This window comes from Artibeus jamaicensis, unplaced genomic scaffold, assembly GCF_021234435.1.
Source record: "Artibeus jamaicensis isolate MK-2021 breed Jamaican fruit bat unplaced genomic scaffold, CSHL_Jam_final contig_391, whole genome shotgun sequence".
NCBI lineage: Eukaryota > Metazoa > Chordata > Mammalia > Chiroptera > Phyllostomidae > Artibeus > Artibeus jamaicensis.
Window position 1 is genome coordinate 14,808,415 of NW_026521814.1, and position 12,372 is coordinate 14,820,786.

General features: G+C 44.1%; 1 protein-coding gene across 1 annotated transcript in view; it reads right to left on the minus strand.

Moving 5' to 3' along the window:
• The window catches only part of PDE11A (phosphodiesterase 11A), a 312,626-nt gene that overhangs the window by 69,939 nt on the left and 230,315 nt on the right, over positions 1 to 12,372 (minus strand). Inside the window, exon 13 of the mRNA XM_037130066.2 lies at positions 92 to 201. Coding sequence (XP_036985961.2) covers positions 92 to 201 — 110 coding nt within the window. The remainder of the gene's footprint in view (positions 1 to 91; positions 202 to 12,372) is intronic.

Consider the following 12,372-nt stretch of genomic DNA (forward strand, 5'->3'; position numbering starts at 1 on the left):
CAGAAATTAATGCTTTACTCTTTAGTATCGGTCACCTTTGCTCTGGAGGGGAAGGCAAATGCATTAAAATAACAACACTTAGGACACTTACTTAGCTTGGAAGGCATTGTTCGTTCCCCTGTGGTCGAGGTCATGACACAGGCATCCCACAATCACCGCTAAGATTTCCACCTCGGTCAGAATCTCTTGAAACCCGGCGGTCTGGGAAGGAGAGGAAAGGGCAGCAGTCAGCGCTCGGGGCACGGGGGATGGATACGGTTTGTCTGCTGAGCCATCCTCTGTTCTGTTTCCATGCCCACATCATTTAAGGGAATGATTAACTGCCACCCCCTCAGATGACGGTGAGTCGGGCGGTCACTTGCACAGACTAAGGTCCCCGTGGTGATGAGCTGTCTCTGGGTCACAGGGAGCCACGCTGGGCCACCAGAACAGCATCCAGACTATTTCATTCCCTTTTTAGAGAAGAGGCTGCACTCCCCGGACACAGTGACAGTGTGACGAAGGCCCGGAGCAAAACATGCTCCGTGACTGTGTGTCAACGACCCATGTGTCATGGCAGGGAAGGGGGCTGAGAACTTAGACCTGAATGTGACATCCACCAGATACCGCTCAGACGAAAGCCTGCCAAAAAACACCTGTTAACCCCCTTAACATATATTTTCAATCCTCACCCAAGGATATGTTTATTGATTTTGGAGAGAGGAAGTGGGAGAGAGAGAGAGAAACATCGATGTGACATAGAGACACCTGTTGGTTGCTTTGCATACTGGGAATCGAACCCGCAATGTTTTGGTGGATGGGATGACGCTCCAACCAGCTGAGCAGCCCGGCCAGGGCCCCCTGAATAGTAAAAGAAGTGAGTGAGAAGTGCTGAAACTGTTACCTGGCAATATTCTAGAAGTGAGCTTGAAGAACCAACTCACTTCTTAGAGACAGTAAAGCAGTGCATGTCTCACAAACTGGAATTTGGCAGAGGATTTGGTGACCCAGACTGAGGGTCAGGTGGAGCGTCATTGGAATTCCTTGTTCTGTCGCCCTCCGTCCCCTCGCCTGCGCAGTGCACAGCTGTGGTGTGGCTTCTTTCAGGGCCATGTGAGGTCACTGTGTGACCCAGAGCAGCAGTGGCTCTTCCGCCCCTGCTGTCTCTTCATTAGCTCCAAAGAGCAAGCAAACCTCTGGAAAGCAAGTCTATCTGAGGCCTCCCAGTGGGTTACTTCCACTGAAACCTCTACCAGAGGCAGGAGGAGCGGCCGGGTGGGGTTGAGCTGCTGCCCCTTTTCACGTTGTCTCCCCAGACTCAGGGGCACGGGCTAGCAGCCATAAGGCACTTCTCTTACAGCATGCAAAGTTGGTTTTTTAATTAATTGTGTTTTTATTGCAGAAGTAACTAAATGATAAGTTCCTGTGTGGAACAAAAATTTTAAAATTTAAATTGGGTCCACTGCTACATTTGGAAAGACGTGTGATTTAATTCACACAGTGAATGGGAACATGAATAGGTTGTTTGGGGCGGGATGAACCAGCCCATGTCAAAGCTGGGTGCACTTTCATTAAATTTTGCAGCTGGCTGTTGGTTTTAAGTTAATTTTATTTTACTTGAAGTACTACCTGCAATAGTTTCTAAGAATTCAAATTGTTTTTAAGAGACTTAGAACCAAAAACAGTTGTTCTTCATCCTTCTCCTTGATTCCCAAAGGCAACCACTTTCCATTTTCTTCTTTATCTAATTTGCTAGGTATTTTACACCACATTTCTATACAGATCCTTATCTTATTAACACGTAGTTATTCATCAAGTACTTATATAGTCCTTCCTGTGTGCCTGACATAGTTCCTATGGGCTTTGCAGCTGTTTATTCTCCTAACAGACCTGTGGGGCGGGAACTCTGTTATCCCCAGGTACAGGTGAGGAAACAGGGCCGGAGATGCTGTGTGCCCAGGGTCTCACACACTCTGTAAACAGTCACTGCAAAGCTACCTAGTATCTGGTAATTGTGTCTTATGTAAATGTTTTCATTTCCTGGAGTTAAGATCTGGTTGCACATCTAAGTCTTCTCACATCCCACATTGCTCTGCAAAGAGTCACAGCAAACATTTGTTAGATCCCTCGCTGCTCCAGGGACTCCCTGCCTTCGCCTGGCTCTTCCCTTTGGTCTGGATTCTGTCTGCTGCCAGCTTTGCCCCCCAGGGCCCACCTCCCATCTCCATGCCCCGAACCTCTCTCCTCCTTTACTCAGTTTGTGGAACACATCCACCAGAAGCTTCATAGGAAAGGGTGTCGCTTTTTAACACTAGGGGAGTTACTTTTTTTGACAATTGCATGATTAATAATGTCTTTCATCTATTCTTCTACACAATTGGTTAGCTTGCCTAACAATTTTCATTGCAGCATTCTCACTGAGCATTTTGAAGGTCTGCCCCATTGCTTTCTTAGTTCGGAAGTTAGAGAACTATGTCATTCTTCTCGCCGATACTTTGAGTGTTACTTGATCTTCCCTCTTTTGGGATTCTCTGTTTCCGGGGTTCGGCAATTTCACAAGGTTTGTTTTGGTTTGGGGCTTTTCCCCCATTTTGCTCGATCAGCTTTTTCTTCAGTACAACATTCTTGTTTATACTTTTCCGAATAATTTTCTCTTCACCATATTTTCTGTCCTATTTGACTGCAGCTCCCACTGGGTGAACTTGGACTTCTTGCATTGATTTCCTTGTTTCCTCTTTCAGTTCCATTGCCCATATTGACTTTTTCTCTCTTACTTCCTAGGAGCAATAATACTTTTCACTTATAAGCATTTCCTTGTCTGCGGCTCCTTTTCTAATAGGATGCTTTTCTTCTCTCATGGCTGCATTATCGTCTCGTGTTTCTTGAGGACATTAATTATAATTCCTCTGAAATTGCTTCTGCTCCCTGATTGCCTGTTTCCTCTGAGACCTGTCTCTCTGCGTTGCTCGGGTGCCTGGTAGTTCACTCGCAGGAGCGAAGCGTCCCAGTGCTCCCCAGGCCGCCGTGCGTGAGCCTGGTGTCTGCCGCGGCTGGGCCCTCACCGCAGGGCAAGCAGAGGCACGGCCGGTCTTCTGCGAGAATCCCCCGTGTGTCAGGGTCTGAATTTGCTTCTGCTGGACTTGCCAGTCTCTTGTTTGGAAATGGCACGAACACAGCTGTTGGCGTTCTGAGAAAACAAAACGCAGCTTCTCACCTTTGAGGATATAGACTTTCACTTAATTCTCTTATTTTGTTGGGGTTCAGTTCCCCCGGCAAACACTCTGGCTTCCTGAACAGGTGAGGGCGAGAGTAGCCCTGAGGACGTGGAAAGGGGACGGGGCCTTGGGGACTCAGAGTTGCCGTTGCCCTCTCGCCCCCTCGCCCCCTCGCCCCATTTCTGTGGGATCTGATGCCTGCAGTCCCTGAGCTCTGGCAGCTTCTGGGGGACACTGTTCCTCATGGGCCCGCTTCCTGTGCCCACTGACCTGAAAGGCACTGGGGCAGCCCTTCCTCTTCTCTGCTAAGCTATGAACCATCCTCCCTCCACTTTCTGCCGTCATCTATTATGGTACCACAAAAGGTAGAATTTCTCTCTTCCTTGTTCTCTTGGTATTTGGGAGTGATTTTGAAAGGCAGAGGGGATATAAATGTCTATGTCTGTCCTCTCTGTCATTTTGAAACTGTAAGTCAGTTTAGCTGGGTTGGGATCTTGCTAATGCTCAGTAAATCCTGACAGTCTATCAGGCATAAAACAATTATTCATGATGCTATGGAAATCGGTGCCGTAAACAACAATTAAACAGCACAGAAATTTACAAAGGTTTTGCCTGTGGAAGTGCTATTGACTAGAACTAGCTGATGAATTAAAACGGTAAGAATAGGGATGGGATAATGTTAAACTAACATAATGTGACTAGAGATTTATGAAAAGTTACAATTGAATGCCATCTAATACACTCAAGATCAAAATCCTTAGTTATTTTTAAGCTATCAGCTATCACCCATCATATAACGTGATGAGCCCTCAGAATAAAGAAACCCTGAAGTATGCCCCCCACCCCAACACGCAGACAGATTCACCTCTCTGGACTGTGATACCTCATCACTGAAGCGGCACCTGTCTCTTGCCTGTGACTTAGGGCTGCCTGGTAAGCAGTTTCTGAGCGTCGTCAGGCCTGAGGGGCGTCCACCTGCCACTGTGTCCATTTGCTCCTCCCCTTCCCCCCATCTTCTGTCCAGTCCTATCCATTCCGACCTACACTTGCATTGAGGAGAAAAAGTCAACTGCCTGCTGAAGACAATATGCTTGCAAAAGAGAACAGAGGAATCTAAACAACAAAATAAATGAATAAACAAAACAGAAACAGACTTAGAGCTACAGAGAACAAACTGAGGGCTGCCAGACAGGAGGAGGGTTGGGGGGCTGGGTGGAGAAGGTGAAGGGATTGAGAAGTGCAAATCGACAGTTACAAAATAGTCACGGGGAGGTAAACCACAGCATAGGGAATGTAGTCAGTAGTATTGCGGTAACTACGTATGGTGATCACTCTGTAAGTCATATAAATAGCTAACCACTATGCGGTACACCTGAAGCTCGTGTAATATGGACTGTTAACTGTAACTGAAAAAAATTTTTTAAAAATTTTAAAAGATATACTGAATAAAATGCACAGGGGAGCAAAAAGAGAACTGAGTGGCAGCAGGAAGCATTTTCAATGCATTTATTCTATGCTTGACTCTATTTTGTTCTTTATTTTTCAATAAAATTATTTTTTTCTGCTCCTGATCCAATAATTATTTATTATAATCTACCTGCTCAACTGTATTCCTTCACTGTCCACTATCAGACATGTACATCAGTGAATGTAGTATATTTAGATAAACTGACTGTCAGGGCATGTAGACCTAATTCCCATGTCCCGGTCTCCAGGGAAGCCCATGAGTCTCCTTTGAGAAGGCCTCCATCAGCCCTTTGTTGGCCTAAAACACCTGCTGGGGTACTCCTGCCCCTGTAGACTTTCACTGTAGCATATAATCACTGGAACACCAAGGACTCAAACAGTAAGGTTGCTTCATAGGGTCCCCTAGACTACCCAATAATTTCCTATTATCTAGTCAACATAAAACTTGAACCAGCTAAGAAACACTCCTATTTCAAAGCTGATCCTGTATGATACTCGTGAACGGAAGAATATCGTGGCCAGAGAAAAATGGCCATTGCTTTGAGCCCCTGTAGAATCCTTAAATAGGTGTAAAAACCAACAGCCACAATGTCACCACTAGATGGTGCTATAAGCAGCTTTGTTTTGTTTACTTAACAAAAATGTTATTCGGTGCTTATTATGTACCAAGCAATTGTTACATCTGAAAAGAGAGACTAGGGATCATACTGATAATAGTTAACATTTCTATAGCACTTAGTATATGCTGGGCACTGTTCTAAATACTCAAAAACGTCAACTCATTTGATCCTTATAAGAACCCTCAGGGCAATACTGTCCTTATCTTCCCCATTCTGCACACGAGGCGAGGGAGCACTAGAGGACACTGCTGGAATGCAAAAGAGGTGGGCTCAGAGCCCACACAGCCCGGCTCCTGGTTCTGGGTTTCCACACACCGCGTTATTCAGCTGCTAAGGTGAGGTGTCGGTGCACTTGTGCAGCTTTTAAATACTCTTGTGATGATAGATTGTTAGATAACAGGGCTTTCGAGAATCACCTGGTGCGAGCTTATTCCATGAAGGATGTCATTCTTAAGCCAAGCAGTGAGGGACAAATACCATATGATTTCACCTTTAACTGGAACATAATCAACAAAAGAAAAAAGCAAACAAAATATAACCAGAGTCATTGAAATTAAGAACAATCTAACAATATCCAGAGGGGAGGGGGGAGGGGACAGATGGAGAAGGGTTTTCAGAAACTACTATAAAGGACACATGGAGAAAACCAAGGGGGAGGGTGGAAGCAGGGGAGGGAGGTGGGTTTGGAGGGTGTGGGGGTGGGGGAGAAAGTACAGACAACTGTACTTGAACAATAAAATAATTTTTTATAAAAGGATGTTATTCTTGAATAGTGAGAGGCTGATATTGCAGAGCCATTAGATGCTTTGAGCCTAAAAATGCCTCTGGTGCATCAAGATGTCACAGAGAAAAGACAGATATAGTGATTCATATGTAACATCCCAACTTTCAAGTGTCTCAGTATATGCATGAAAAAGACTGTCAAGATATACATCAAAACGTCACTAGCAGTGGGGATGCAGGGGACTTACAATTTTTTCCTTTGTGTCCAAATTCCCATAAGGAGCATTTATTCATTATAATGTATATTGAGTGCGTAAATTCTGTTTAAAGAGTAAACCAATATTTGCCCTGGCTGGGTGGCTAGTTAGTTGGAGCACAGTCACATACCCAAAGGTCTGCAGGTTCAATTCCCAGGCAGGGCACATGTCCAGGTTGCAGGCTGGATCCCTGGCTGAGCACATGTGGGAGGCAAACAGATCAATGTTTCTCCCTTCCCACTCCCATTCCTCTCTCTCTAACAATCAATAAACATATCCTCAGGTGAGGATTTAAAGAATAAACTCATTCCATCAAACTACCCTTGCTTGGAATAAAATAGTGATATCCTGAAAAATATCACTACTCATTGATATTCATCTACTCATTGAGCAAATATTTATTACGCATCTACCCCATTCAGACACTCAGAACGGAGCGCCAAGGAACACGGGCACATCCAGGCCTGTGACACATCCAGCCCTTGTGGCGCACACAGTCCGTCACACTTCAAGCCAACCAGAACAGTGCCAGGGAGCACCCTTTTCTAGGGAGACACCGTCACAACATGGTTCCAGGTTGTGGAACACAAGTAATGGTGAAAGTGGCTAGCTGCGCGAGTTTCGTTCTGCGAAGGTGCATCATGGGCTACTCCCTTTGTGGTGCACGTGTCTATGGCCTGGGGGAATCCGAGAAAGCGATGACAGAGATCCTACCTTCACATTTCTTTTTGAATGGGGCTGTTGGAGGTACTGAATGATGAGGGATTTCTTGATTTCATCCTGTTGGTTCTGATATCTGACAGGTGGCAAACTATGAGGAAGGGGGTCCAGTGATACACAGGAGATTCCTAATGGTCCTGGAAATCCCAAACCAAAGGCGGTTATTCCTCGGATGTGATGGCCAGGCTGTGCAGTGTCATGGCCAACGCTGAGAGAGAACAAGACAGGTTTGTTTGTTTGTTTTTTTAGCGTCTTTCTTCTCCCCTTCATCTTTCTCTTTCTTCTGGGTAGAAAGAGCACAGAGAACAGCTCAGACCATTCTGAGGGCTTTTGAAGAGCGTGGTTTCTCCAGAAAGTGCCCTCTGCAAGAATCTGCCCACCATGTCCCTGGTCCTTGTCATCATGTCTCAGCCGATCTGTAGATGACCTTGCTTTGGACGTGGTGTGTGCTTGGGGCTGAAAGACAGCACTTACAAAGGAAGCACTTAATTCTGGTATTTCTTAATTTCTAGCAGGCAGCGTCGCAGGATCACGGTGCTTCACGCGAGGTGTCTGTCTGTGAAACTTCAGCCTCCGGACAAGGGCCGAGGGCTCTGTGAGAAGCGTGCATTCGCCGCCTTCCCAGGCCGCACATCTCCCCACTGTGCCCGGCCCCCAGCGGTGAGAGGCGCAGGCGTGGGCTCCACGGGCACTCCCAGCAGGTCCCGCGAGCTTGCTCTGTTCGCTCGAAGATGGAATGGTGACCTCTTAACATCTAAATCCCTGGGCCAGGCTGGTGGGTATCGATCTACTCAATTGGATCCAAAGCAGTGATTTTAGGCAGAGGACTCGATCAAGTTGAAGACGGAAGCAGATTTCAGTTACTTACCAAAAATGTATGCAAGTAAATTGATATTACTGGATGCAGTAACCCATTTTCTTTTGAAAAAAACGATTCTATCTTTGCCAACCAGAGAGGGTGTGTGACGCAAGCACAGGGAAGGAAGAACAGGCGTTGGTAACATGATCCTCTGTTAAGTGTAAAACCCTCCACACAAACCGAGGCGTCTAGATTGCAGGGTCCTGCCCCCTTGGTGTTCACAGTGGTTTGTCTGCTGACATTCGGGTCCACTGGGCTGAAAGGGAGGCGCTCCAGTCCGGTTTTGTGGTCCCCACACCCGTGCTGAGAGGCCGCCGCCCAGCACCGGGTTTGCGCGTCTTGTCCTCCGAGGCAGCGGTGCTGTCTCTGGGTCCCCGGAAGGGGGATACTTTTGATCAAATTTGCTTGTCTTTCTGTCGTCAGACGTGGACTTGGCATTTATTAAATATTGATTTAAGTCTCCCATGATCTTTCCTTACCGGGCTCAGAGCTGAAAACACCTCACAGTCTGCACTTAAATACTTTCTTTTTAAAACCAGAAGCTCAAGGCACTTAAGGCTTCACTTACTATCAAACTGAAAAACTTAAGTAATATTTTGGACATGCTCATCTCTCCACCTCCGATGATATTGCGAATGGTTGCCCAGGTAACACTCAGAACCGCCAGGCAGCAAAACTTGATGGTGTATCTGGGACACTTACACATGTCGAATAAATGATGAGTGAATAAAAAAATCGGATTGAGGTTAATCCATTTTCTTTAGTTATTCTTAAAACATTTCCATGACTTAATTTTTATTTTTTCTTCTAAAAAATTATTTGTTTTGGAAAGTCAAAAGCATACACGACACAGGACACTATAATGAACCTCCACATACTCATGACCTGACTTCAGCAGGGATCCATGTCTTGCCAGTCTCGTTTCGTACTTTCACATCCATTGCTTTGTTTGCTAGATGTTTCAAAGCAAACCTCTGGCACTGGTCAATGCACTTTATTTCTTTCCCAAGAAGTCCTGATGTGGTCAGAAAAAACTTTCAATATACCTATTGTCTCATTTTTTTCACAAAATGTGTACAAAGTTATGCAGATGATATTTTAAAATTTCAGGGTGAATATCATAACAAGATGTGAAACACAAGGTTTCTTCTTCAATTTAGACAATACAACGAACACAGCTCTATGCATGCAGCATACCAACTGTATTTCCAAAAGAAACAAAAAAATGCATATTAGATTCTAAGGACTAAGACTATATGTGCTTTATGATTTTTTCTGAGGACAAAGAAGGCATGTTTTGTTCATCTTTAGAAATACAGTTTATATTTTATGATAAATTACTAGAGAATTGAATATATATTGATACACATGGCATATTTGTTGAATGTGTGTATATATGTATGTACATGTATATATGGCATGTGTGTGTATGGCATGACATGTGCTTGCTGAGTACCGAAAATGAAACGGTCGCCTGGTCAACATTAACCCTGCAGAGAGACAGCCCTTCCACCACGAGAGGCCAGGTGGAAGAATTTCAAGAATATAAGGCCTCTTCAAAACCTACCCAAATTTTTTCCAGCCATCCTTCAGCCACAATCAATCACGAGACTCATGAGAAATGAAAACCTTCTAAAGCACCCAGCTTGACACCCCGAGGTGCCAGCTGTGAGCCCCAAGAGTGTGCCACCCTAAGTCATACACCGTGGAAAATGGAGGCTGTGAGGAACGAACGACCATGGCTCTGCGGCCAGGTCTCCTGGACCTGGCCGCACTCGGCTGGTGTCATAAAACACAAAGCGACAGATTAAGCAGTTTACCAACACCATAAAAATCTCAGGAATAAATTCACTTTAATCAAAAATCCTATACTGTAACTAGGCAGCCCCAGTCCGGAAACCACACACGTTTCCTTACAAGCCTGCGTCTGTGAACAGGAGCTGAGACTCTCCCGAAATGCTAGACACCATGATGCTCATACAGTTTTACAATTTACGTGTCCTAAGAAAATACTCGGCTCTGGCTGATGGTGCGGGAGAATTTATTTTCACTAGAAAGGGAATGACCCATAACTCACAAATGGCAGCGCATAAAGTGAGTTATGGGGGCTACTTCTCCTGTGTGGGGAAATGGATTGGATTATCCTTCCGCCCAGTTGTATGTCGGTTCTTAATTATGTGCGGCTTTGCCTTTTTCTTTTTATAAAATAAATGTGGATAAAGGAATGTCAGCTAGAAGCCTGGAGTGCCTAATTGGGGCTCTGAGAGGTGGCCAGAGAGAATAAAAATAGAAACCTTCTTAAAAGATTAAAAGGCAAGAGTCTTAAATATAATTTAAACACTGTATTCAAATTTATTAGCTCCATAGTTAATTTATAGTGCCCTGTGCTGCTGTTATGCAAAAGCATTAAAAATCACTTCTCTCCTAAGCTGAAAATTTGCCATTTTTGAAGTTATACAAGAAATCAATCTTTCCTACATGAATATTAAAGAATTAGTTTTTCTAATGTACAGATTTTCTTGTGTTGTTATGATAATGCTGCCATTTACTTAAAAGTAAATATAACTAGTTACCACTTACATTGGTAAGGAAATGCAATGAAAAATGATGTTTGATGATTACAGATATGATTACTGTTTGTTACTTTATTACAGTCAGTTATCGAACAAATCATTTAGCTCTCTTTGTACCTTCCAATGTTACAATCTATGAAGAAATTATATGTCTGGTGAAATCAAGGTTCTGGTTATTGATGAAAATAATTCAGCTGGTTCTGTTCCTGGGGTCGGGCGGGGGAGGAGCTCCCGTCCTGCTCCTGAGATCTCTCAGAAGGAATCCGCTGCCGCGGAAATCACACACTTGCCTGAAAACGGCAGACTGGAGACAGTGCGTTGTCCTCCAGCTGGAAATAGGGCGGATTTTTCTCTCTAAACGTCCCTTCCGCTCTCTAGTTTGAATTGTCAGTAAAACGGCTTGGCTTATCTGTGAAAATAAGCTTGTCGACAACACAAATATGAACTGAACATGCTCCCTCCACATTCAAGGTTTGCGAAGCCCCCAGTGAGTGTCAGGGGGTGTCAGTGTGTGTGCTGTGATGCTCGGTTATTAGTGGTGTTTAATGGCAATTCCCTGCCAGTGCCACGCGGCCGGCACCGCCATAAATTTTAATGTGATCATGTGCACTTCTCTTTTCATATTCAGTGAATTCTGCAAGATCATAATGTTCCATATGAACCCTAGCTGAACCTTTGTGTGATATGAAGAACAAGATTTCTAGCAGCGACAGTTGTTTATCATTTTATAGTTTAAAAAAAACTGGACACTGAGCAACATGGTTCCTTGAATAATATAACCTTAAACTAAATCCACTTTTTTTCCATGAATCTTTATTGAGCCCTACAGGATGCAGGGCACGACCCAAAGTGCTAATGAGTCCATTTATGGGATAGTAAAGAATACTGACTCTTGAGGACACCGTCTCCCCCCTGGGAAATCTGTCAGTGCTCATACATCATCCACAAAACCAAAAAATGTCTCCGCAGCCTTGGCACCGGCACATGCCTTTCATTCTAGGGACACAGACAAAAGCACGGTTGTTGCCTTTATCTGGTCTACATTGTGAGTAGAAGACATGTGTTTATCACCTTCCATTATGTGTGTGCTTGATGGAATGTTTATTCTCTAAGCACCCATACATGAAGAGCATTTGTATAATTAGTCTTGTTCTGCAGGGGTTTTTTTTTTCCTTTGTTTTCACCAAAAATAGTAACTTGCACTATATACTCTTGTTTAGCTGAGGAATTAAACATATTTGGCAAATGTTAGCTACCTAACTACCTCTTTAGAAGCAAAGAATGATGTTGAAGCTTTCATTTATAAAATCTGGAATTTCAGGCTGAAGGCATGGAATAAATGTCATGAACAGGGTTCCTGGTGAACTACATTTCCACCATTTTAAAGAACATTTCCTATCCTACAGAGCAGTTGTTTCTTTCTTTCTTTTTCAAATTTCTAAATGAACAAAACCACTCTGTTACTCAGACATTAGGTTGAATGCTTTTGCAGAAAATAATTAATTCCAAGTCAATAAGGTTATTTTCTGTGTTTGAAATGATTTTAGGGTTTAAAGGTTAGGAAGCTGGTGTGTGTATTCATAATTCGCTCGTCCTGTTGTACACAGTTTCATAATTTGCTTAACAATGACGCACAGCTATGCACAGCCAGAGACAATGGGCTTAAAAAGGACACATCCAGAGACACGCAGAGAGTGCCTTATTCACACTAACAGCTCGGAGAGCACGAATGCAGTCACAGTACAGGTTTCTTCTGATAGGAGGGGCCCTTTCTGTACAGACTGGCATTGTTGGTGTCTGTAAGAAAAGAGTGTGGGGGAGTGTGCGTCAGTATCTCTGGTCCTAGAAGAAAAGAAGCTCTTTAAACGAAGGTTTTTTTTTTTTTTTTTTTTCCTCCTTCCTTTCCCGGCAACTGGCTGGGAAATTTTGCCTTGGAACGCCATCTAGAGGACAATTTAG